General features: G+C 44.9%; 1 protein-coding gene across 3 annotated transcripts in view; it reads left to right on the forward strand.

Annotated features, from left to right (window-relative positions):
• The first annotated feature begins 1,866 nt into the window (after positions 1 to 1,866).
• Positions 1,867 to 27,976, forward strand: part of zbtb37 (zinc finger and BTB domain containing 37) — a 61,451-nt gene continuing 35,341 nt past the window's right edge. For 2 of the 3 annotated variants that reach the window (XM_063063647.1, XM_063063649.1), the window contains exons 1-3: positions 11,731 to 11,778; positions 15,013 to 15,119; positions 21,744 to 22,637. In XM_063063647.1, coding sequence (XP_062919717.1) covers positions 21,769 to 22,637 — 869 coding nt within the window. In that variant the 5' untranslated portion in view covers positions 11,731 to 11,778; positions 15,013 to 15,119; positions 21,744 to 21,768. Of the gene's footprint in view, positions 1,887 to 11,730; positions 11,779 to 15,012; positions 15,120 to 21,743; positions 22,638 to 27,976 lie in introns of those variants that run through there. The other variant, XM_063063648.1, reaches the window with a different exon arrangement.

A 27,976-nucleotide genomic window follows, 5' to 3' on the forward strand; every position in this document is an offset into this window, starting at 1 on the left:
ACAGACTTCTGCATGAGTCATTAAATATCAGCAGGCAGGTGTAGCAGATAGAAAGGTAATTGACACTTTGTTCTTTCTTTTCTTTTTCAATCTTTATTAAAAGATGGTTTGAGCTTAGAAATAGGAAGGTTGTGTTACAGTTGTACTGGGGTGTTGGTGAGGCCACACATGGAGTACTGTACACAGTTTTGTTCCCTTTACCTAAGAAAGGATACGGTACATAGTGCAAAGGAGATATACCGGGATAACTCTTGAGATGAAAGGGTGGTCCGATCAAGAAGGGGCTAAAGAGATTGTGTTTGATTTCTCCAACTTCCAGTAATTTTCTTCTTCTCCTCCTGCCCTCTTCTTTACTTGCTCCACTCTGGCCTCTTACCTCTTCTCCTCAGCTGCCCATCACCTCCTCCTGGTGGTGCTCCTCCTTCCCTTTCTCCCATGATCCACTTTCCTCTCCTCCCAGCCTCTTACTCCAACTCTCTCCCCCACCCACCTGGCTTCACCTATCATTTTCTAGCTTGTTCTCCCTCCCCCCCCCACCTTCTTACTCTGCCTTCTTTTCCAATCCTGATAAAGGGTTTCGGCCCAAACGACAACTCTTTATTCATTTCCAGAGATGCTGCTTGACCTATTGAGTTCTGCCAACATTTTATGTATGTTGCTCTGGACCTCCAACATATGCAGGATCCAAGTCATGAAAGACCGCTTTAAGGAGCTGGAGCTGAATGAACTTAGGATCATCCGGGAGGCAGAGCATTTGATAGATATGGCTTTTGAGCAGGTGGTTATACCCAGAGTGCAGAATTCAGGGAGTAGTTGGGTGAACATTGAGAGAGGTAAAGGGAGAAAGAAGACAGTGCAGGGTTTCCCTGTGGCCATTGCCCTTGGGATAATTTTCCTCAGCCTTTCCAGCATTTGTATCTGTATTCTGTCCATCTGAATATTGACCCTGCCTGTTTCCCGATTCTGTTTTTTTGGATTTCTTTGAATGTTTTGATCTCTGCCTGAACTTTGACACTGACTTTGTTTGCACCACTGGATTTGTTACTCAATTAAAATCACTGTGTGCACAGTACTGGGTCTGCGATTGGATCCTTGCTCCAGCACCCTGACAGTACAATCTGGGCAGAATGGATCCAGCAGACCCTGGCCACCTGACAGCTGTCCTGGAACAACAGGGAGTGATGCTGGCGAGACACCAGAACCAGCTGGACTCCGTGTTCAGGGCAGTGGAGTCGCTTTCTGCCAATGTAGCCGATTTTGTGGCCCAGACTCAGTCACTCCAGCTGTCCCAGAGTGCCCATCAACATTCTGCGACTGCATCTTCCACCCCGCCCTCCGCGTCCTCACATGCTCCTCCTGTCCAACAGCCCCAGCTGCCTCCTCCAGAATAGTACTCAGGTGAGCCCGGTACCTGCCGCTCCTTTCTTTCCCAGGGCACCTTCATTTTTTGAACTGCAACCAACAATATTTCCAACTGATTGAGCCAAGGCAGCCTACGCCATCACCCAACTGCCCAGTCAAGCGAGAGAATGCGGAACAGCTGTTTGGGAGGCAGGCTCTCCTTTCTGGAGTAGTTTTCAGTTATTTTCTGAAGAGATGAGAAAAATGCTTGATTGCTCCAAACATGGGAGAGAGGCAGCCCGTGAAATGCTGCACATGCACCAGGGGCACAGATTCTGTGTCAGATTATGCAATAGAGCGGCTGGAACTCGGAGGCCCAGTAAGACACCTTCCTAAATGGTCTCTTGAAAACATCAAAGATGAGCTGGTCACCCAGGACCTTCCTGCCACCTTTGAAGCCCTGGTGGATTTGGCGCTCCATATTGATGTTCGCCTTCAGCAGCACTGCAGACGGAGGGGTTCCAGAGGGTCCCTGGGGGCACTGGGTGAGTTCCAAGCTCCTTGTCAGTCTACCTTGTCCTGCCATTTGCCCTCATCTACAATTCCTTCTCCAGAGCCCAAGGCTATGCATGTTGACCATACCCGCCTGATGCTGACTGAAAGACAAAGGAGAATTAGCACCCGTTCCTGTCTGTACTGTGGCCAACCAGGCCATTTCATCTTCACCTGCCCAGTAAAAACCAAATGCTCATCAGTAGGACGAGGAGTACTGGTGAGCGTGCCCCTGCCTGGCCCTCCTCGACGCCACTCACTCTTGTACGTGCTTCTCTGGAGCGGGGCGTCCAATGCTGAGCAGTCTCTGCCTTGATCGATTCTGGTGTGGAGGGGTGTTTTATTGATTCCGGCTTGGCTGCCCAGTGTGGATTACCCACGTCTGCTCTCCGGTCACCATTAATGGCCAACGCCTTGAACGGTCAGAGACTAGCTAACATCACCCATGTAAGTCTCAGTTTATCCGGCAACCATCATGAAGTTAACCCTTTACGTTATTGACTCTCCTCAAGCTCCCATTGTCCTGGGCCATCCCTGGTTACTCAGACACAACCCACACATTGACTGGCTCAGTCATAAGACTGTAGGCTGGAGCCCATTCTGTCACTCCCACTGCCTTCGCCACGCCCAGATCCTGCCCCCTTCCGAGGAATTTCCGGACCTTAGTGCCATCCCTCATGAATACATGGACCTCAAGGCTGTGTTCAGCAAGTCCCGGGCCACTTCCCTGCTGCCTCATTGTCCATATGATTGCGCCATTGACCTCTTGCCTGGCACATCTCCCCCTGTATTCCCTGTCCATACCTGAAAGAGAAGCCATGAATATGTACATTCAAGAGTCTCTGGCTGCAGGAATCATCCGGCCATCTTCCTCCCCTGCTGGCGCCAGTTTTTTCTTTGTTGAAAAGAAGGGCAGCTCCTTGTGTCCATGCATTAATTACCGGGGAGTGAATGAAGTCACTGTTAAGAACTGTCACCCTCTTCTGCTCATGACCTCGGCATTTGAACTACTACAAGGAGCCTCAGTTTTCACCAGGCTTGATCTCCATAATGCCTACCATCTTGTCCGCATCTGCAAAGGAGATGAGTGGAAGACTGCCTTCGACACCACTTCAGGTCATTACGAGTACCTGGTCATGCCATTTGGTCTCACCAATGCCCCCGCCGTCTTCCAAGCCCTGGTAAATGACATTCTCAGGGCCATGCTAAACCAATTTTTTTTTGTGTATCTCAATGACATCTTGATTTTTTTTCTAAGTCCCTTGCTGAACACACAGGTCACATCCACAGAGTTCTCCAGCACCTTCTGGAGAACCATCTCTTTATGAAGGCTGAGAAATGTGAGTTTCATCACAGTACAGTCTCCTTCCTGGGGTATGTAATTTCAGGCAGTTCCATTCAGATAGACCAACAGAAGGTCAATGGCCCCAATCCTCAACTCGCCAGGAGTTGAAACATTTCTTGGGCTTCGCTAACTTCTGTCACCGCTTCATCAGAAATTTCAATACACTGGCTGTACCACTCACTGCTCTTACCTCATCAGCTGTCAGATTCTCCCGGTTCCCTGCTGCTGAAAAAGCATTCTCTGACCTGAAGAAACGTTTCACCTCTGCCCCCATCCTGATTCAACCCGACACCGACTAGCAGTCCATTGTGGAGGTGGATGCGTCTGACATTGGTGTAGGAGCTGTTCTCTCTCAGCGCTCGGCCAAGGATGAGAAGGTACAGCCCTGTGCCTTCTCTCACCACCTCACTCCCACAGACGGAATTACGATGTCGGAAACTGGGAGCTGCTGGCTGTGAAGCTAGCTCTGGAGGAGTGGAGGCATTGGCTGGAGGGAGCAAAGGTGCCATTCTTAATCTGGACTGATCACAAGAATCTGGAATATATCCGTACGGCCAAACATCTCAACTCCTGTCAAGCTCATTGGTCCCTGTTTTTCTCAAGATTCAATTTTACTCTGTCCTTCCGCCCCAGTTCCAAGAATGGAAAACCAGATGCCCTCTCCCGAAGATTTCCTTCCTCTGAGACCCCTGAGGTACCCGATGTTGTCATCCTCCCTGCTCACTGTCTTGTGGGTGCAGTGCAATGGAACATTGAAGCCATGGTGCAAGCCAGGAGGCCCCTAGTCAATACCCCACTAACTGTGTTTATGTTCCCAGCTCTGTCCGCTCACTGGTATTGCAGTGGGGTCATTCTTCCCAGTTATTCTGTCACCCTAGAACCAAGCATACTCAGGCCGTCATCAGTCAGCGGTTCTGGTGGCCCTCCATGGGAGATAACATCCACAACTTTGTCTCATCCTGCTCGGTCTATGCTCAAGGCAAGAAATCTAACCGGTCACCTGCTGGTCTGTTACAACCCCTGTCTATCCCCAAGAGACCCTGAATTTTGTCACCGGTCTTTCCCCCATCAGATGGTAATACCACCATTCTCACAGTAGTTGATCATTTCTCCAAGTCTGTACACTTCATTCCTTTACCTAAACTCCCTTCGCCAAAGAAACAGCCAAATTACTAGTACTGCATGTTTTTGAATTACATGGTTTACCTGTAGGTGTTGTGCTAGACAGGGGCCCTCAATTCACATCCAACTTCTGGAGGGCATTCTGTAATCTTCTGGGTGCCTCTGTGAGTCTGTCTTCAGGATTCCACCCACAGACCGAGTGAGCTACACAACAGCTAGAGACCGTATTGTGGTGTCTGGTCTCCCAGAACCCCTCTGCGTGGAGTCAGCTGCTACCCTGGCCCGAGTATGCCATAAACTCTCATCCGTCAGTCTGTCCCCCTTTGAGTGCTGCCTTGGCTACCAGCCTCCACTGTTTCCTGCCCGGGAGGAGGAGGTTGGCGTTCCATCTGCCGAGGCATTCATCCGCCATTGTCATCGGATGTGGAGGCGCACTCGCTCTGCCCTTCTCCGTGCCTCTGCTAGGATCAAGCATCAAGCTGACCACCATCACTCCAAGGCCCCACATTACCACCAGGGACAGCGTGTGTGGCTTTCAACCCGAGACCTGCCCCTCAAGATGGATTCCTGCAAGCTCGCCCCTCACTTCATCTGCCCCTTTCCCATTGCTGAAGTCATCAGCCCTGCTGCCATCCATCTCAAGCTCCCCTGCACTCTCCACTGCATTCATCCCACCTTCCATGTGTCCCGCATCAAGCCTTTCATGAGCTACCCCCTGTGTCCTGTCCCCAAACCCACCCAAGGCTCATCGATGGGTCAGTGGCCTTCATTGCTGGACGTTCGTCGCCGTGGCCTCCAGTACCTTGTGGTCTGGGAGGGCTACAGTCCTGAGGAGAGGTGCTGGGTCCCCGTCCGTAACATCCTGGACCCCTCTCTCCTCAGGGACTTTTATCGCCAGCACCCAGCTCTACCTGCTGTGACGCCAGGAGCTGTCCGTACGGTGGGTGGGGTGGGGGCTACTGACAGTACCTCCAGTTGAACTCTGTCTTTTTGTATGTTTTCCCTGTGGTTTTGTATTGCCACATGCTGCTGCTCTACTCCGGCCCCTGTATTACTGAATACCCTGCCTCTCATTATTACCTGTATTGCTGCCATCTGTGTCTCATTGTGCTCCACCTACATCTGCCTCCCTGTTTGGCACTCAGTGTAGTTCAGTCCTGTTTTCAGCTCTTTGTTGCCAGATAGTGCCAGTGAATTTCTTTGAGCCTGTCTGTCATTTGTATCTGAACTCTGGCTGTTTCCTGATTTTGGTTTTTGGATTTCTCTGGATATTTTGATCTCTGCCTGAACTTTGATGACCCCTTGGGACTTATTACTCAATTGAAATCACTGTGTGCATAGTACTGGGTCTGCGATTGGACAGGTTGTCCTGACAGGTTGGCTTTGAGACTCAGAAGGGTAGGGTTAAATGAGGTGGAGTAATAGTTATTGGGGACTTGATAGGTGGACAGATAAAAGATTCTGTGGCAGCAAAAGAGATGCCAGGATAGTGTGTTGCCTCCCCAGTACAAGGTCTGAGTGGTTGCAAATATTCTTGAAGGGGATGGTGAGCAGCCAGAGGTTGTAGTACATGTTGGTACCACTGACATAGGTAGGAGAGGGGTAGAGGTCCTGTGCAATAAGTTTAGGGAGTTGGGAAGTTGGTTGAAGAGCAGGACCTGCAAGGTGATAATCTCCTGGTTACTCTCAGTGCCATGAGCTGGGGAAGGTAGTGCAGATAAATGAATGGCTGAGGAGATGAGGCAGGGTTTCAAGTTTTTGGATCATTAGAACCTTTCTGTCTGTCTGTATCTTGTTTTATGGCAGTTGGCATCCAGCTTAGTGGTGCATTACCGCCACCCTCTGCTCCAGAATGTGCACTATACATTCTAAATCCCTTCACCCAATCACTCACACACACACACACACACACACATCTACACTTGTGCTCTCTCACCCATGCCCAGCAACCCTTTTAATGTGAATTCCTGCATCCCCAACTCCCTTAATTTATTTCTCATCATCTCTCTCTGTATCCCATACTTCCTGCAACACAAAACTACATGTTCTACTGACTCCTCTTCCTGACATTCCTCACACAATCCTGTCTGGTGTTTCCCTATCATCATTAGAACTTTTTCTGGGAAAGGAGTGACTTATACAAATGGGATGGGTTGCACCTGAACTGGATGGGAACCAATATCCTGTGAGGGAGGTTTGATGATGCTACTGGAGAGAGTTTAAACTAGATTTGAAGGGGGGTGGGAACTGAAGTCAAGAGGATGGTGTGGTTGGTGCACATAATAGGGACAGCTTGTAGGGAGTTTGTAAGAAAGGATAGGCAGATGATAGAGCAAAGATGCACTGGCCAGATGGTTTGAGATGTGTCTATTTAATGCCAGGAGTATCATAAACAAGGTGGATAAACTTAAGAGTGTGGATCAATATGTGGAACTGTGATGTGTGGCCATTATGGATACTTGGATGTCTCAGGGGCAAGAATGGCTGCTGAATGTGCCAGGCTTTAGATGTTTCAAAAGGGACAGGGAGGGTGGCAAAAGAGATGGGGTAATTGCATTGCTAATCAGGGATAGTATCATGGCTGTAGAAAAGTCATGGAGGGATTATTTACTGAGTCATTGTGGGTGGAAGTCAGAAACAGGAAAGAGGCAATAACTCTACTGGGTGTTTTTTTTAATATAGGCCCCCCCCCCCCCATTAGTAACAGAGACATCGAGGAGCAGATACGGAGGCAGATTCTGGAAAGGGTTGTTGTGTGCTGGGTGATTTTTTTAAACTTTCCTAATATTGGCTGGTATCTCCTTAGAGCAAGGGGTTTAGATGGGGTAGAATTTGTTAGGTGTGCTCAGGAAGGTTTCCTAATGCAACATGTAGATAAGCCTACAAGAGGAGAGCCTGATCTAGTAATGGGAAATGAACCTGGTCAGGTGTCAGATCTGTCAGTGGGATAGCATTTCGGAGGGAGTGATCACAACTCTATCTCCTTTACCATAGTGCTAGAGAGCAGACAATTTGGGGAAAACATTTAATTGGGATGGGGGAAATACGATGCTATTAGGCAGGAACTTGGGAACAGATTTTCTCAGGGAAATCCATAGTAGAAATGTGGCAAATGTTCAGGGAACATTTGCATGGCATTCTGTACAGTATGTTCCATTGAGGCAGGGAAAGGATGGTAGGGTAAAAGAATCATGGTCTACAAAGGATGTAGAAAATCTTTTCAAGAAGAAAAGCTTGCAAAAGGTTTGAGAAACTAGGTACTGTTTAGAGTGCTAGAAAATTACAAGGTTGCCAGGAAGGAGCTGAAGAATGAAATTGAAAGCTAGAAGGGACCATGATAAGTCCTTAGCGAGCAGGATTAAGGAAAATCCCCAAGACATTCTACAAGTATGCGAAGAGCAAGAGGATGAGCCCTATGAGAATAGAACCAATCAGGTGCAATAGTGGAAATGTGTGCATGGAGTTGGAGGAGGTAGCGGAGATACTTAATGAATACTTTGCTTCAGTATTCACCAGGGGAAAAGACCTCAGCAATTGTGGGGATGACTTGCAGCGGACTGAAACACTTGAGTGTATAGACACATAGAAAGAGGATGTGCTGGAGCTGTTGAAAGGTATTAAGTTAGAAAAGTTGCCGGGACTGGAGGAGATGTACCCCAGGCTACTGTGGGAAGTGAGGGAGGGAATTGCCGAGCCTCTGGTGATTATTTTTGCATCATCAATAGGAATGGGAGAAGTACCAGAGGATTGGAAGGTTGTGAATGTTGTTCCCTTGTTCAAGAATGGGAGTAGAGATAACCCAGGAAATTGTTTTACAATTTCAAGTGAGTCTTACTTCAGTGGTGGGCAAGTTATTGAAGAAGATCCTGAGATGCAGGATTTGTGAGCATTTGGAGAGACGTAATCTGATTAGGAATAGTCAGCATAGCTTTGACAAGGGCAGACCATGCCTTATGAACCTGATTGAACTCTGAGGAGGTAACAAAACACATTGAAGGTAGAGTAGTGGATGTAGTGTTTATAGATGTCAGAAAGGCATTTAATAAGGTTCCCCATGCAAGGCTCATTTAGAAAGTGAGGAGGCATGGGATCCAGGAGACCTTGCTTTGTGGATCCAGAATTGTCAGAGGTAAGGTTTTTACAGAGTGGTAGGTGTGTGGAATGCACTGCCAGTGGCAGTGGTAGAGGAATAGGGTCCTTTTAGACTCGTAGATAGGTACATGGAGCTTAGAAAAATAGAGGGTTATGTGGTAGAGTAATTCTAGGCAGTTTCGAGAGTAGGTTACATGATCTGAACAACATTGTGGGCTGAAGGGCCTGTAATGTGCTGTAGATTTCAATGATTTTGCACGTTGCTCCACATTCCATTGTTTGCATTCTCTTGTATCTCCATCTTGTATTCCCTGAGTTTAGAAGAATGAATGCTGATCTTTAAGACACATTTCAAAAACATTAGATAATGAGGCTTAAAAAGGCAGAAGTGAGATGTTTTCACCAGTGGGTATCCAATAAGGGAACACAGACTCAAGAACGGGACTGACCCTTTAAAACCAGGTGTGCAGAAGGCAGTGAACCTGTACCTCACAGAATCTCCAGAGGGACACAGTCTTAGGAAAAGGACTTGTATATAAGTTCCCCCCCCAACAGAGAAACGTGGAAGGTAGATTGCAAAAGCTACTAGGGTCAGATCTAATATGGATGGATACAGTCTGTTTCCCAGTGTAGGGGAGTCTAAATCTAGCGGGTACATGTTTATGGCACAAGTTTAAAATATACCTGAGGGGTGGATTTTTCATACAGAGTATATATGGAATGAGCTGCTAGGGGCATTGGTAAAGGCTGGTACAATTAAATGTTTAAAAGATATTTGGACAGGCACATGGATAGGAAATAATGAGAGGAATAAGGGTTAATTGCAGGCAAACGGGGCTGCCTTGGGTAGGCTCCTCAGTTGGCATGGATGTGTGGGGCCAAAATCGTTCCCATTTGTCTGCATTTGGTACATCTAATTTTTTCCTTTCCATGTACCCAAGTGCCTTTTAAAAGTTGTTAGAAACATTGAAAACTTACAGCATAATATAGGCCCTTCGGCCCTCAAAGTTATGCCGAACATGTCCCTACCTTAGAAATTACTAGGCTTACCTATGGCCCTCTATTTTTCTAAGCTTCACGTACCTATCCAAAAGTCTCTTAAAAGACCTTATCGTATCCGCCTCCACCACTGTTGCTGGCAGCCCATTCCACGCACTCACAACTCTCTGCATTAAAAAACTTACCTGACATCTCTGTATCTACTCCCCAGCACCTTAAACCGGTGTCCTCTTGTGGCAACCATTTCAGCCCTGGGAAAAAGCCTCTGACTATCCACACAATCAATGTCTCTCAGCATCTTATACACTTCTATAAGGTCACCTCTCATCCTCCTCCACTCCAAGGAGAAAAGGCCGAGTTCACTCAACCTGTTTTCATAAGGCATACTCTCCAATCCAGGTAACATCCTTGTAAATCTCCTCTGCACCCTTTCTATGGCTTCCACATCCTTCCTGTAGGGAGGCAACCAGAAATGAGCACAGTACTCCAAGTGGGGTCTGACCAGGGTCCACATAGCTGCAACATTACCTCTCGGCTCCTAAATTCAATTCCACGATTGATGAAGGCCAATACACCGTACGCCTTCTTAACCACAGAGTCAACCTGCACAGCTGCTTTGAGCATCCTATGGACTCGGACCCCAAGATCCCTCTGATCCTCCACACTGCCAAGAGTCTTACCATCAATACTATATTCTGCCATCACATTTGACCTCCCAAAGAGAACCACTTCACACTAATCTGGGTTGAACTCCATCTGCCACTTCTCAACCCAGTTTTGCATCCAATCAATGTCCTGCTGTAACCTCTGACAGCTCTCCACACTATCCACAACACCTCCAACCTTTGTGTCATCAGCAAACTTACTAACCCATCCCTCCACTTCCTCATCCAGGTCACTTATTGATGAATTGTTGGTGTTTTGCCTCAACCAATTCCTCTGGCAGCTCATTCCATATATGAACAAGCAGTGAAAAGGCTTCTATTATATCACTACCCTCTCACCTTAAACTTTTGTTTTCCGGTTCTTGAGTCCTCGATCCTTGGAAAAACACTGTATGTATTCACCCTAGCCATACTCTCATAATCTTATACACCTCCATAAGGTTTTATCTCATTCTTTTTAGACTGCAATGAATAAAATTACAATATGCTTAACTTTGCTCTATATTCAGTCCTTCAAATCCTGACAATATCCTTGCAAATCTTCTCTGCATTCTTTCGTCCCTAATGGCAACTTTCCTTTACTAGTATGATCAAAACTGAAAACAATACTCTAAATATAGCCTCACCAACTTCTTGTCCTCCAGATTGGAATAAGTGATTCACCTAGAAAAATTAAAGTTCAAAGTAACTTTATTATCAAAATACATGTGTGTCACCTTATAGAAGTTTGCAATTCATTTTCTTGTGGGCATTCACAGCAAACCAAGGAACACAATAGAATCAATGAAAGACCTCCCCCAACAAATTGCAAAATACAAAAAAAAAACAATAAATATCAAGAAATATTGAGTGAAGAGTCCTTGAAATTGAGTCCATCAGTTGTGGGAACAGTTCAGTGTTGAGGTAAGTGAAATTGAATGAAGTTATCCCCACCGGTTCAAGAGCCTAATAATTGAGGGGGTTTAACTGTTCCTGAACCTGGTGGTGTGGGACCTCTATCTTCCTGATGGCACCAAGTATGGTTTGGATCCCTGAATAGGTGGAAAGAAGGAAATGGAATAGAATTGATCTCCCGCGGCTGTACTTTCACACATATTTACATGATACGAATTTGTGGAATACATGCTCGATGTACCACCGTTGATTAAGCTAACATATCTGTCTCTGTACAATGCCTCCTATAAGGTCAAACTGACAGACCAGACCTATGCAGCGGGTGACCTCCCAGCGTCGCTATCGCGGGAGAGCGATCCGCTTGACGAATAGGATTGTACTCTCACGTCCCCAGGATCATTTCACATGGAATGAGGACGTCAACCAATATAGTTACATCTACTGTACCTATATACCTTTTACCGCACCATCCCAGCGTTAACACTGACCATTACGTGGGGTAGTTTTGATTAAAGTTGGTCGGCGCGTAATACAGTTATTAGTTCCTTTATCCCGTTCCTAAAGAATCCGGGCCATACACCCACAACCACTGGTCACTCCTTTGGATAGAAATGGCGGCGGAGTTGAATGCATCATGGGAATTGTAGTCCTTCTTGCACCGTTTCCGGTGATCCGAAGCGGCCGGAAACTACGTGTCCCAGGGTCTGTGCGAAAGGGCATGCGCGTTAGGGCCCGCCTGAACGAGTAGTGTCCGGTAGGCGCAGAGCGGTGAGTGAATACCGCCGCCGGTAACCGGGCAACGGCACCCGGCCGGGGCAGGCGTCGCCATGCGGCTGCTGTGAACCACCGAGTGGGGCGAAGAGAGAGACGCTGGAGGGGGGAGGGTAGTGTGAGGGCCCGGTCCGGGTGCTGTGGGAGGGGCAGCGGGACCAGCCGAGGGGCTTCCAGTCCGGGGCCCTCGATCGGGCCACGGTTGTATTAGGACGGCGGGCGTGACCAACTGGGGCTCCTCCCCAGGAAGGCTTGTTTACCTGGCCCTCCCTCATAGGCGTGGCCTGTCACCCTGCGAGGCGAGTCCAACTCTGCCCTTTCCCTTCTTGGAGGTGTGGCCGATTGACCTCCGAACTCCCCACCTCTCCGCTATTCACCGTGCCATGGGCATGTTTATCTGGACCCCCGAGATATGACAGAGTAGGGACCTTCTGACGGGAGCCTCCCCAATCAGGGGGTGGATTCTATCTTGTCTAGGAGATTCACAGCACAGAAACAGGCCCTTTGGCCCATCACGCCCCTGCCAACCTTCTTCCCCATCTACACTAATGCTATTTGCTTGCTTATTTAATGAGCTTTCCAAATGCCTCTTAAACCCAATGAGTGTATCTGTTTCCACCGTCTCTTCTTCAACACATTCTGGATATTAACTACTGTATAGCAAAAAAAAGTATGCTTTAGATTTCTTTTAAGATCTTTGATCACTCTAAATTCCCCTTCAATTCTCCTTGATAACCCTGTCATGGCAAAGTAGTTAATTGAATGAATATGCTGTGCCTATATTTTCAATGGATATTACATTACATCATTGTCTTCTTATTTCCAGGCCACATGTGCTATAGTGAAATTCTTTTGTGAACACAGTGTTGTTTATAAAGGAACTCTGATTCCTGTTTTGTGTTTATATTGCTGCTTTTATATTTGGAATGGATCATAAATCAGAACATCTCTGTGTGACAACATCAATACTTAGAAGATTCTGTGAATTTAATGTGAATGTTACAGATCTATACTTTGTTGCAATATCCACGTTAACGCGCATAGTTCATATATTTTGGGTACTCTGGTATGGAGGAGTTTAAAGAAAATCAGATGTAGGCCATACTTACCCTGGCATTCAATATGACCATGGCTGATCTGCTCCAGACCGCACCTTTGGGCCATTTCTCTGTTGCCCTTAATTTCCTGAACTTTCAAAAAATCTATTTTCTTTTTATAAATCTGCCATGATCTTCAGGGTGAAGAATTACAGAGCTATCCCCCTCTCCATCCAGCCTACCTTCCTCTCTCCCTGTCGTTCCAAAGCCCAGATCCATTCTCTACCTGTCCCATTCAGGCTTGCTCTCAGGAATCATCATCATCATCATCATCAGGTGCCATGCCCAGTTTGAGCTTTGACTACTATGGCCCACACACTCCTGTTTCGGGTCAAGTCGATCAATTCATTGGTATTCATTTCCAGTTCTCTGGCTGCTGTCTCCATCATTATTTGTCTTTGCCTTCTTCCCTTCAATCTTTCCCATAATTACCGTGCACTCTAACTTCTCTTTCCTAATTTCATGTCCAATGAAGTTACGTTGCCTTTTCATGATCTCATACATTATTTCTGTTTTTGTGCTTGCTGTGTTCATGATATCCTCATTAGATATTTGTTTCGTCCATGATATTCTTTGCATCCTCCTCAAAAACCACATCTCTGATGCTTCAATTTGTTGCCTCATGATACTAGATATTGTCCAATATTCTGAGCTATATAACATAACATTTCAGTGCTCTGTGGCGGGTTGTCATGCCTAGTTTAGTGTTGGTCAGTATACTCTACATTCTCGTAAAGGTGTCTTTTGCCATCCCCATTCTTCTTTTGATGTCCATGTCTCACCTGCCATCTGATGTCACCCAGCTTCCTAAGTAGCAAAAGTTCTGTTCTTGTTTTATGTCTTCCCCGTTTTATGCTCAGCCTGCAGGTAGGATTCCCCTTCTTTTTGGATATCACCATACATTCTGTCTTTTTGCAATTGATAGAAAACTTAAGACAAAAGTTTACGATTGAAGTAAAGAATAGATTTCAAAGTCTAGAAATAGAATTTGTTGAAGATGATAGCAATCGTGTAGAAAAGAAGTTTAACTATCTGAAGGATGCCTTGGTAGAATCAGCAAAGTCAGTGATTCCTAAAAAAGAAAAAAACACGAAGAATAAATGGATGACAGATGAAATCAAAAATCTAATGGAAGAAAGGAGACGGAAGCATGCAAATCCTATAGAATATAAGTCCTTAGATTAAAAAAGTTAAAAGCTTATGTTAAAAAGCCAAAGAAGAATGGTTAAACCAGGAATGTGAGCAATTAGAAAGAATCCCTATTACTGATCCAAAAAGGTTACATCAACAAATCAAGAATATCACTGGTAAAAAGCTCCTCTGTTCTTCAGGTGGATGTTTGAAAGCTCTCAGGAAAGAATAATTATAATGGAGGTGGATATAGGTAGTCTGTAATGGCAGAGGTGTAATCCTAAATTGACCCTGGGGGATGGGGGTGGGGGGGGGTCAGATATAATGCCAAAGTTGCAGCATGTGCCAGTAAACACTCAGGCATCATCTGTGAACAAGGAAGCAAAGTTAAATGTTTCAAGTTGTAGAAGAATTTTCAGCAACTGCAACAGGTTACCAGGAGATTGGTAATTCAGTTTACCAATCTGTGGCGATGGAACAGAGCAAATGGCTTTGGAAATACCTATGTTTGTTTGAAGTTAGTTTCTACTTAACCTCTTTGGGTTGCAGATAAATGGAGAAAGTTGCTGAGCGTCGTCCTCTCTCTGCATCTGATTTCTCTGAACAGTCCATGAACACTTCTTCAGTATGCCTCTTTTTGCTCTGTTTACTTGTTTTTGTAAGTTATAGTCACTGTATCGCTGCCACAAAGTAACACATTTCACGGTGAATGTCAGTGAACACATCTAGAATACTTAGATATTTTTGTAGAGTTGGTTTTGTGAGGGGTATTCTTTTGATGAGGCAGATAAATGCCTTGAAACGGCCAGGTCTGTTGGTGTACTATAAAAATAAATCTCATGTAGAGTGGACCAAGTTACAAAAAATAAAGCAATTCAATCCATATCCAAGGATCTCGGTGACTTTTTCAGGACAAGTATTTAATATTAATTTCATGAGTTGCTGGATTTTCTTACGTTGTGTATTTTTTGAACTTTGTAAGTTAATCTCTTTTGTTTTATAGATTGAGACTACGTAATGGCTAAGATCTACAGGAACCCCGTGCTGGAGCATTGTTGCATGTTTTGCGATGCATCAACACTGTACCGGGGCACATTTGTGTGGTAATTGGTGAGTTTCTTGTGAGATTGGTGGGTTTGTCAAAGGAAATTAGGGTTCTTTCACTACTGGGCAGGGAGGGGTTGGGGTGGGTTGGGTGGAGAAGCCCCTCAATTATTGTAGTAGCATACCACCCCAGGGGGCCACATGAATGGCAACAGTGCTATTGGTTTTAAGAAATGTAGTAGAACATTACTTAACACATTGTCTATGAATGTAAGAATGAAAAGGCATTGCATAGTTTATTCCTGTAAATTAAGTTATATATGTATGTATAAATTTCTTATGGCTCATTGATCCAGTGCTACAATGGTAGAATCCTGAAAGGGTTGGACAGCTTTTGGTTTCTCTCCTGAGACGATTGCCTTCACCAGTAATCTTGTGATGCACATTTCTCCTGTCATTGCTTGGCATTTTTGCCATAAGCAATTCAGCTGGTAGAGCTTCTTCCTTGCTACTCCAGTGTTCTCGATCAAATCCTGACATCTGGTCCTGACTGTGTGGGATTTTACACATTATCTCTCTGAAAGTGTGGGTTTCTGCTGGATGCTTCCTTTTTGTGGTTTGGTTGGTTGTCCTGAGTGGGTGGCATCCTAGCAGAGTTAATAAGAACACAGGGAGAATAAAATGGGTTTAGTGTGATGGTCAGGGTGGATCAGTGCACTGAAGGACCTGCCAATTGCAGAGAAGATTTTTAGTTAATCTCAAACAAGGCCCTTAATTCAGCGTTCCCCAACCACCGGGCCGTGAGGAAACGATATGAGTCAACTGCACCTTTCCTCATTCTCTGATACGCACTGTTGAACTTGAACATAGGGTTGCCAACTGTCCCGTATTTGGCGGGACATCCGGTATATTGGGCTAAATTGGTTTGTCCCATACGGGATTGTCCTTGTCCCATATTTCCCCCATTAAGGTACAGCATTCCATTAATTTATATGGGAAAAATTTTTGCGCGTTCCCAGACTCAAAAGATAACCTACCAAATCATACCAAATAACACATAAAACTTAAAATAACTCTAACGTATAGTAAAAGCAGGAATGATATGGTAAGTACACAACCTATATAAAGTAGAAATAATATATGTACAGTGTAGTTGGGAAGATTAAGCCAAAACCGATTTGTGGAAAAAAAAATCGGCGCGTATGTGCATGCGCACGTCAAGCATGCGCACACAGGTGCCCGTGCAAGGCTTCATGGTCATGGTAGTCTTTCTCGGGGTAAATACAAGTGTCCCGTCAACACACACAAAAAATGCTGGTGAACACTGCAGGCCAGGCAGCATCGATAGGAAGAGGTACAGTTGACGTTTCGGGCCGGGACCCTTCGTCAGGATTTGACTGCTACTTTTGTCCTTATTTGGAAGTGAGAAAGTTGGCAACCCTAACTGAAAAAGACATGTTGAGGTGAGTTTAACCCAACTTGAACATGCCCCCCCCCCCCCGGGGTCAGCCGGTCCACAAGAATATTGTCAATATTAAACCGGTCCGCAGTGCAAAAAAGGTTGGGGACCTCTGCCTTAATTCACTCAACTGACCTACTGTATACCACTCCACATACATCACATCCAATACTCTTTTAGTCTTTTCTCTATCAACCAAGTTGTCTTGGTCACCTGCTGCACTGATCTGCACTGCTTGGGGTATGCATGGTCACCCAGTGGGGCGCTCGCTTTTTCAGTGAGCACTGATAACAGAACTGCTCTTGTCACTGGACTAAATTTGGTAACAGCAACCATCTAGTAGCAATTAGAATCATAGATTTATACAGCGTTGAGACCGGTCCATCACCCCAACAGGTTGCCTACTCAACTCGTCCTACTTGTCTTTATTTGGCCCATATTCCCTCTAAACCTGTCTTATCTATGTATCTGAAAGGCTTTTGAACATTGTAAACGTTCACATATCCACCACTTCCTCTGGCATCACACATGTGTGAAAAGGTTGACTGTCAGATTGCCTTTAAATCAGGGTTTCCAACCTTTTTTATGCCATGGACCCTTACCATTAACCGAGGGGTCTGTAGACCCCAGGTGGGGAAACGCCTGCTTTAAAATCTTAATCTTTTCACCTTAAATCTAAGCCCAGGGGGGAAAAACTGTGACCATTTATTGTATCTTTGCCCCTCATGATTATATAAATCTTGATAAAGTCAGCCCTTAGTCTCCCGGGTTATTAGTGAACTCACAGTCCCCTGGGAAGACGACATCGATGAAGCCCATGAGCGCAAATTAACCAAGTATTCAGTATTAAGATCAGGATGCAGAGACAGAGGGTGGAAGGTCTCATGCTATCCATTCGAAGTAGGCTGCCGTGAGTTTATTGCATTCACTCTCCAGAAGTGGCTGCGTGACCTTGGCTACACTAGAAGAGAGATCAAGTCAACTAGCAGGGCTGTAGCTGAGGCAGCAGAGAAAGGATCAGCATGGGTGTGGACCAAGTATGTCCAGAGGGGCAGATAGTCAGACAGTGTATACATCTTTTGCAAACCCTTCAGTAGTTGCATAGACACCCGAAGAGCAGACTATCTGTTGGATGGAAGTGACCAACAACTCTGATAGAGGCAGATGCCAAGTTTTTAAGCTCATCAGTGGGAGGTGGTACTTTAGCACTGCTGGCCCACCATCTTGAGGGAGTCTTGATCATAAGTGGGCCGAAACTCCTGAAGACAGGTAGCAAATCAACTGATGATCCCACTGGTGATCCCACTGAGAACAGTTAACATCTTAGTCCACGTGTATTCTGTAACTATCTTTGCCCCTCATGATTATATAAATCTTGATAAAGTCAGCTCTTAGTCTCCTACACTTCGGGGAAACTAGTCACGGCCTATCCAGTCTCTACTTATTACTCAAGTTCTCCAGTCGTGGCAACATCTTTGAAACAAAAAAAACTGCACCACTTCCAACTTATTGATGTCCTTCCTATAGCTGGGTGAACAATACAGTAGTTGTGGTCTCACCAGTGACTTGGCGAGGTGATTGTTGCAGGTGTGATAATAACATGACAAAATGGAATGGTGTTTAATACAGGCACATGTTGACAGAGGAAGATTGACAGACATGTTGACAGACAGAAATGTAGTTGGAAGAAATTGATTCTATTTCATATATGGAAGAGACTGGAGACTACCCTGCAAGAAAGCTGGAGACCACAAAATTGCAATGTCCAGGATTAGTGGTAAATATGGGTGAGATTCTTTAGATGGGATGTGTGTTTGGGGAGGAATAAAGTTCTAAGTAAATTTGTTATCAAAGTACATATATTTCACCATATCTAACCTTGAGATTCATTTTCTTGTGAACCCACAAGCAAACAATGTACAGAAGACAATGCACTGTGCAAATACAAAAGGAAAAATAATAATAACAATAAATAAATATGCATTGAATATCAAGAACACAAGATGAAGTGTCCTTGAAAGTGAGTCCGTAGCTTGTGGGAACAGTTCATTGATAGGGTGAGTGAAGTTATCCCCTCAGGTTCATAATTGTTCCCGAACCTGGTGGTGTGGGTGCTGAGGCTCCGTTCATATGGAAGCAGTGAGTAGAGAGCATGGCCTGGATGGTGGGGATCATGGGCGATGGATGCTACTGTCCAGTGTAGATGTGCTCATTGGTGGGGAGGGCTGTACCCATGATGAACTGGGCCATATCCACTACTCTTTGTAGGATTTTCCATTCAAGGGTATTGGTGTTTCCATACCAGGCCATAATGCAACCAGTCAATATACTCTCCACCACATATCTACAGGAGTTTGTCAAAGTTTTAGATGCTATGCCAAATCTTCACAAACTTATAAGGAAGTAGATGTGCTGCCGCACTTTCTTTGTAATTGCATTTATGTGCTAGACCCAGGACAGATCCTCTGAAGTGATAATTTAAAGTGGCTGATCCGCTCCACCTCTGTTCCCCAGGTGAGGACTGGCTCATAGACTCTGGTTTCCTCTCACGATGTCAATCGTCTCCTTCGTCTTATTATGGCACCACTCAGCCTCCTTTCTTTATGTTGATTCGTCACCACCTTTGATTCAGCTAACAACAGTGGTGTTGTCAGCAAATTTACATATGGCATTGGGAGCTGTGCTTAGCCTCACACTCATAAGTATAAAGTGAGTAGAGTAGGGGGCTAACCACACAGGCTTGTGGTGCACCTATGCTGATGGAGATTGTGAAGGAGATGTTTTTGCCAATCTGAACTGACTGGGGTCTGTCTGCAAGTGAAGAAGTCGAGGATCCAATTGCACAAGGAGGTTTTGAGGCCAAGGTCTTGAAGCTTATCAATTAGTGTTGAGGGGATGATTTTATTGAATGCCGAGCTGTAGTTGATGAAGAGTATGCTGATGTATGTATCTTCGCTGTCCAGATGTTCTGTGGTTGAGTGAAGAAACAATGAACTGCCGTCTGCTTTGGACATGTTGTGATGTAAACAAATTAGAGCAGATCCAAATCACTTCTCAGGCAGGGGTTGATATGTTTCATTACCAGTCTCTCAAAGTAATTCATTGCAGTGAATGTACTATAAGTGCTACTGGACGATAGTCATTGAGTCAGGTTACCACATTCTTCTTAGGCACCAGTATAATTGACGTCTGATTGAAGAGATGGGTACCTCAAATTGCCGAAAGAGAGGTTAAAGATCTCAGTGAGCACTCTAGCCATTTGAAAGGTAAGGTTTAGAGGGAAAGATGGAAGATCCATCCACTGTCTCTAGGCCTTTCACTATTTGATAGGTTTCAATGAGATCCCTCCCCTTTCTTCTAAACACCAGTGAGTACAGGCCCAGAGCATTCCTGGTATGTTAACCATTTCATTCCCAAAATCATTCTTGTTAAACCTCCTCTGGACCCTCTCCAATGCCAGCATATCCTTTCTTAGATAAGGGGTCCAAAAATGCTCACTGTATCCCAAGTGCGGTCTGACCAATTTCTTATAAAGACTTAGCATTGCATCATTGCTTTTATGTTCTAGTCCTCCTGAAATGAATGCTAACATTGCATTTGCCTTCCTTACTACTGACTCAACCTGTAAGCTAACCTTCAGGGAATCTTACACAAGGACTCCCAAGGCCTTCTGTATCTCTGATTTCTGCATTTTTTTCCCTGTTTAGAAAATAGTCTACACCTTTATTCCTGCTATCATAGTTCATGTCCTTACATTTCCCTACATTGTATTCCATTCTCCTAATCTATCCAAATCCTTCTGCAGACTTCCTGCTTCCTCAACACTACTTGCCCTTCTGTCATGCACCATTGTTCTGAACCATACAAGAGTGTGGACAGGACACAGCTCTGGTACATCTTCACCTTGCTGTGGACACTGTACTTGGTTGTTCCCCAAAGGTTGCTCATTGATCTGAAGACGATTCAAGTTTTGCTGAGTCCTTGGTTCCACTATTTAGCCAAATGATGCTGCCTAGGTAGGTGAAGCTAAGTTGATGCCATATGCCTTGATGGGAGGAGGAGACTCTACATTGGTGGTCATGGTCTCAGTCTGTCTCTGGTTGACTGTTCAACCCGTCCACCACAAGTTACACAGGTGCTGAGTTTTCTCTTGCGTGTGTTGGTCTGTATGTGATAGTAAAGCAAGGTCATCCGCAAAGTCAAGGTCTTCTAAAGTGAAAAATAGAGTCCACCTAATGCCCCTCTGCTTATCTTTCACTGTTTGCCTCATAACCCATTCAATCACCAGGTTAAACGATATCGTCGACACCACACAGCCTAGCAGACTTTGTGCTAGCCTTGATTTGAGAGATGAGATTGGAAGTAAACAAACATAATTATATCCAAGAGCATAGCTGAGGAGAGGCTTTTGAGGGGAATGAAGTGATGGCAGACTAAAGGTGAGTTTGGAGGAATGAAGATTTTGAATACAGGTTACAGGGGTGTCATTTCAATATGATGGAGGAGTAAACTAAATTAGAGGAAAAGGCAGATACATATTTAGGAGATAACAATATTTTGAATAGCAAAGGAAAGATGGAATTGGGAAGATAAATTTGGAAGGTAGAAGACAAAGGTAACGAGGATTTTTAAAAAAAATTAGAAACCTGCCAATGGTAAACATGGAAACTGTAAAAATGGTAAATAAGAATGAGTTACTAGAAATAACATTAAACCTGAGATGGAAAGCAGCTTGTATGATTTATATTCTGTCCATTATCTGTACCTACGTGCTAGTGAAACTGCTGCAAGCAAACTTTTCTTTGTATCTGTACTTGTACTCACTATGATAAACTCAAGTTGAGGCTTGGTCAGTACTTAGTTGGAGGATGAAGTGAACAAGGAGTGGGTTTCATGGAAAAGTTGAGAAGAAGAAGCAAGACTGGTGCTAGGAAAGTCTTGAGGCAGAAACATGATTCCATAACCTTGTTGAGGAAGAGGAAAGTGGCAGATGCAGCTTCTATGAGTGCTCTTGGGTTCCCCAGTCCCTTGACACAGTCTGTCCATCAGCTCTTTCCTTTTATTGTTTGGTCATTTGGAAAACTATGGGACTTGGTGACCAACAGCATGAAAATCCTGCAAATAGTGCAGAGATACTCACTGGGTGGAATATGCCATGATATGCCTCATTTGTGCTTGCTTAAAAGGAGCCATTCTTCTTTAGTAACCACTACACTGCTTCTTCCCTGCAGGAGTGTGTGAGCTGTACTGGGAGCCATGGAAAAGGAGGGCAGCATCCAGCTGGAGGTCCCAGATTTCAGCAGCTCCGTGCTGGCACAGCTCAATCAGTTGCGGATGCAGGGTCGCCTCTGTGACATCGTAGTTGACATCCAGGGGAAGTCCTTCCGTGCCCACAAGGCCGTGCTGGCTGCTAGTTCGCCCTACTTCCGTGATCACATGTCCCTGGGTGAGATGAGTGCTGTTTCCATCTCGGTTATCAAAAGCCCGGCAGTGTTTGAGCGCCTGCTGGCATTCTGCTACACAGGCAAATTATGCCTGCAGGTGGCCGACATTATAAGCTACCTAACAGCAGCTAGCTTCCTCCAGATGCAGTACATCATCGACAAGTGCACGCAGATCCTGGACGGCATCCACTTCCGCATTGACATCTCCGAGGTGGAGGCAGGGCTGAGCCAGGATGGATCAAAACGCTTGGGCCAGCCTCGTGGTGGGGGCAGTGTTCTCCCCCCAAACCCACGGCGAAGGCGGATACCCTCAAACTACGCAGGGGGTGCAACGCATGGGAGCCCATTGCCTGATGACTTGGGTGGTGAGGGTGGCAATGACGAGAGGCTGGTGCGCATTGATCGAGTGGGCCAATGGTATGTGGAGACTGGTGTCAGCAGAGATCGCAGCCCAGAAACAATCAGGCAGATCAGCAGCATGCGGATCAAGACCGAGACTCCAGATGAGTGGATTGTGTCGGAAAACCAGCCATCTGGGGAGGATGGCAGTAGTGCAGAGGAGGTGACAGCCATGGTGATTGACAGCACTGGACACAGCACTCTGGTCCAGGATACCTTTCACACCACGGCATCGAGCGGCAAGACCTCCAGACCCTCCAGCAGCTTCAGTGAGATGGACAGGTATGGAAGGCAGGTCACTCCATGGCCGTTGTATACAGCTTTACTCTGCTAATATTCGGGCAGAGGGTGGGGTCCCAAAGGCAGCAAAGTATGTACTGTGGGTGGGATCGTGCAGGATGGACGTGCCTGGTGTGGTCAAAGTAGCAATGTGTAGGATGGGGCTTTGAGTTCATAATGTACACAGTTTACAACATGTATGCAATATTTGACACCATGGAAGATGAAGGAGTGGTCCAAATAGTGTCAGAGAGAAGTACATCACAGAAACGGGCCCTTTGGCCCATTTAATCCATGCCAAAACCATTTAAATTGCCTACTCCCGTCGATCTGCACTGGGACCATAGCCCTCCATATCCCTACTATCCATCTACTTCTCTTAAACATTGAAATTGAGTTTGCATGGACCACTTGTGCTGGCAGCTCATTCTAAGCCATAACTATAGATTGTAGTCCCACTCAACATCTGTGGAAAAAGCCTGCTTGCATTGACCCTATCTATATCCCTTATAATTTTGTATACCTCTATTAAACCTTCTCTCAATTTTCTACATTCTAAGGAATACAGTCCTAACCTACTCAATCTTTCCTTATAATTTGGGTCCTCTAGACCTGGCAACATCGTTCTAAATTTTCTCTGTACTCTTTCCACCTTATTTACATCTTTCCTGTAGGTAGGAGGCCAAAACTGTACACAATACTCCAAATTAGGCCTCACCAATGTCTTATACAACTTTTAACATAATACCTCATCTTCTGCACTAGGTATTTTGATTTATGAAGGCCAATGCCAAAGCTTTCTTTACAACCCTAACTACGTACCTGTATTCCCAGATTCCTTTGTTCTACCACACTCTTCAGTGCCCTACCATTCACTGTGTAAGACCTACCCTGGTTGGTCTTACCAAAGTGCAAAATATCACACTTCTCTGCATGAAATTTCATCTGCCATTTTTCCAGCTGATGCTGATCCCTCTGCGAACCGTGATAGTCTTCCTCACTGGCCACTACACTCCAAATCTTGAAAGTCGTCCACAGATTTGCTGATCCAGTTAACCACATTATCATCTAGAGCATTGATATAGATGACTAAACAACAAAGGACCCAGCACTGATCCCTGCGGCACACCACTAGTCACAGGCTTCCAGTCAGAGAGGTAATCGTCTACTATCACTCTCTGGCTTCTCCCACAAAGCCAATGTCTAATCCAATTTATTACCTCATCCTGAATGCCAAGTGACTGAATCTTCTTGACCAGCCTCCCATGCGGGACCTGGTCAAACACCTTACTAAGGTCCATGTTGACAACATCACTGCTTTGCCTTCATCCACTTTCCAGTAACATCCTCAAAAAACTCTATGAGATTGGTTAGATATGACCTACCATGAATGAAGCCATATATGCTGACTATTCATAATTACTCCATGTCTATCCAAATAACTTAAATATCCAATCCCTTAGAATACCTTCCAATAACTTCCCCACAACAGATGTCGGACTCACCGGCTTATAATTTCCTTATTTCTGTTTAGAGTCTCTATTAAACAGCATAACAACATTGGCAATCCTCCAATCCTCTGTTACCTCTCCTTTTGCTAAGGATGTTTTAAATATCTCTGCTAGGGCCCCAGCAATTTCTTCACTTGACTCCCGTAGGGTACAAGGGAACACCTTGTCAGGCCCTGGGGATTTAGCTACTGTGATTTGCCTCAGGGTAGCAAACACTTCCTCCTTTGTAATCTGTACAGGGTCTGTGAAATTGATGCCACTTTGCCTCACTTCTATAAACTCTGTATCCATCTTCTGAGAAAATACAGATGCAAAGGATGCATTTAAGGTTTCCCCCATCTGTATTAGCTTCACACATGGATTACAATCCTGGTCTTCCAGAGGACCAATTTTGTCCTTTGCAATCCTTTTGCTCTTAACATATCTGTAGAATCCCTTTGGATTCTCCGTCATCTTGTCTGCTAGAGCAACTTCATACCATCTTTTTACCTCCCTGATTTCTTTCTTAAGTGTTCTTTTGCATTTCTTGTACTCCATAAGCATCTCATTTGTTCCTACTTGCCTATACCTGCTATGCACCTCCTTTTTTCTCTTAACCAGAGCCTCAATATCTCTGGAAAACCCAGGTTCCCCACACTTGTTATCTTTATCTTCTATTCTGATAGGCACATACAAGCTTTGTACTCTCAAAATTTCACTTTTGAAGGCTTCCCACTTTCCAGTACACCTTTGCCAGAAAACACCCTGTCCCAATCCACACTTGCTAGAACATTTCTGATACCATCAAGATTGGCTTTTCTCCAATTTAGAATCTCAACCCGTGGACCAGACCTATCTTTTTGCTTATTTACTTTGAAACTAAATGGCATTGTGTTCACTGAGTGCAAAGTGTTCCCCTACACAAATTTCTGTCACCTTCTCTGTCTCATTCCTTATAAGAACCTTATGCTTCTTGCAATGGTCTGCGATCTCTTTACAAATTTGTTCCTCCAAATTCCCTAGGACTGTTGTCTGTAGTATAGTGCCTGTGGTCTGTAATATAGCCCCATTAACGTTATCATACCTTTCTTATTTCTCAGTTTCACCCATAACACGTCACTAGTTGTGTTCTCCGGTCTGTCCTGATGGAGCACTATCATGATGTTTTCCCTGACTAGTAACGCCAACCCTCCTCTTTTAAACCCTCCCGCTCTATCAAGTTTATAACAACAGAACCCCAGGATATTCAGCTGCCAGTCCTGCCCTTCCTGAAACCAAGTCTCACTAACGGCTGCAAAGTCATAATTCCAGGTGTTGATCCGTGCCCTGAATTCATCTGCCTTTCCTTCGATACTTCTTGCATTGAAGTGTATGCAGCTCAGGACACTAGTCGCACCATGCTCAGACTTTCTGATTCTTGACTTTTTCTGAGGTCTTACCAACACCTGCCTCCACAATCTCTCCACTATCTGTTCTGGCACTTTGGTTCCCATCCCCCGGCAACTCTAGTTTAAACCCCATTGTTAGAGAGACACCTGGTTCTGATTCTGAAGTATGGCCCATGGTCATTACAGAAATGTGACTGGGAGTTGAATTTTCAGAGTCTTCCCATTTAGGAGTTTCAGGCAGTATTGTCAAGCAGACGTGTAGTGCTATTAACATGGGATGAAATCAGTGCTGTGGTGAGAATCAATTTTAGCCTGACAGATCATGATGTAGAATTAGACTTTGGTGCAGCTCAGAAAAAGCTGTAGGGAGAATTGAGGAAGAAAGGGATCTCTGTGTACATCTCCAAAGATCCCTGAAGAAGTTAGCATTGATAGATATGATCATGAAGGCAGCTAAGTGGAAGGCATAGAACTCTTGTGCATGGACTTTATAAAACATTAGTTAGGCCACAGTTGGAAAATTGTGTACCGTTCTGGCCACCACACTATAGGAAGAATGTGATTACACTGAATAGGGTGCAGAGATATTACTTGAGATTCAGTGTTCCAGCTATGAGGAAGCAGGATTGACCGGGCTTGTTTTCCTTGGAGCAGAGCAGGCTGAGGGGATACTGCATAGTGGTATCCAAAGCTAATGTAAGAATCATCACCTTGTCACGGTGGAGAGGCTTGTGAGTTCTGAGGTGGCGAGAGCAGTGATGTCTGGAGATTAGCCATCTGGCGCTTAGCTCCTGGAAGGGTCGCTCATGACAGTAAGGTCAAGGAGGCAGTTTAGACAAAGAGAAATGCAACCAAAACCTTAACAATGGCGCGGGTGAACAATCATGACTGTTCAAGATTGTCAGGGGGCAGAAATGAGTGCAGTTGTTTGAGAGAAAGTGTTTGAGAAGCTGAAAGTTCTGAAAGTAGATAAGTCAACTGGAACAGATAGCCTACAACCCAGGGTTCTGAAAGAGGTAGCTGAAGATATTGTGGAGGCATTAGTAATGATCTTAAGTGAATCACTAGATTCTGGTAATGATTTCAGAGGACTGGAAAATTGCAGATATCATTCCACTTTTTAAGAAGGGAGGGAGGCAGAAGAAAGGAAATTATAGGCCAGTTAGCCTGACCTCAGCGTTTTGGAAGATGCTGGAGTTGCTTGTTAAGGATGATAAAATAGGCCAAAGTCATCATGGTTTCTTAAGGGAAAATCTTGCCTGACAATTCTTTTGGAATTCTTTGAGAAAATAATAAGTAGGATAGACAAAGGAGAGTCAGTGGATGTTATGTATTTGGATTTTCAGAAGGCTTTTGACAAGGGACTGCATATGAGGCTGCTTAACAAGATAAAAGCCCATGGTATTACAGAAAAGATACTAGCATAGATAGTGTATTCACTGATTGGCAGGAGGCAAAGAATGGGAAAAAAGGAACCCTTTTCTGATTGACTGCCAGTGACTAGTGGTGGTGTTGGGACCGTTTCTTTTTTACGTTATATGTAATGATTTGCATGATGGAATTGATGGCTTTGTGACCAAGTTTACAGATGATACAAAGGTAGGTGGAGGGGCAGGTAGGGTTGAGGACCAGGGAGTCTGCTGAAGGACTTAAGACTTAGGTAAGAGAACAGAAAGAAGTGACGAGTGTCTGGAAGTGTATGATCATGCACTTTGGTAGAAAGAAAAAAAAGCCCAGAATATTTTCTAAATAGGGAGAAAATTCTAAAATCGAAGGTGCAAGCGACTTGAGAGTCTTCGTGCAGGATTTCCTGAAGATTAACTGCAGGTTGAGTCTGTGGTAAGGAAGGCAAATGCAATGTGAGCATTCATTTCGAGAGGACTAGAATATAAAAGCAAGATGTAATGTTGAAGCTTTATAAGTCAGTGCTGGGGTCTCACTTGGATTATTGTGAGCAGTTTTGGGCCCCTTATCTAAAAAAAGATTTGCTGACATGGAGAGGGTTCAGAGGAGGTTCACAAGAATGATTCTGAGAATGAATGGGTTATTGTATAAGGAGTATTTGATGATTTTGGGCCTGTACTTACAGGACTTTAGAAGAATGAGGGATCTCATTGAAACTTCCTCGAATGTTGAAAGGCCTAGAAAGAGTGGATATGGAGGGGATGTTTCTTATGGTGGGGGAATCTTGGATCAGAGGGCACAGCCTTAGAATAGAGGGACATCCATTTAGAATGGGGATGAGGAATTTCTTTAGCCAGAGGGAGCTGAATCTATGGAATTTGTTGCCACAGGGAGCTGTGGAGGCCAATTTATTGGGTATATTTAAGGCAGAGGCTGATAGTTTCTTGATTAGTCAGGGTGTGAAAGGTTATGGGGAGAAGGTGGGAGAATGGGATTGAGAGGGAAGCTGTATCAGCCATGATGAAGTGACAGAGAAGACTCGGTGGGCTGAGTGGCCTAT

The sequence above is a fragment of the Mobula hypostoma genome, chromosome 12, assembly GCF_963921235.1.
Source record: "Mobula hypostoma chromosome 12, sMobHyp1.1, whole genome shotgun sequence".
Taxonomy (NCBI): Eukaryota; Metazoa; Chordata; class Chondrichthyes; order Myliobatiformes; family Myliobatidae; genus Mobula; species Mobula hypostoma.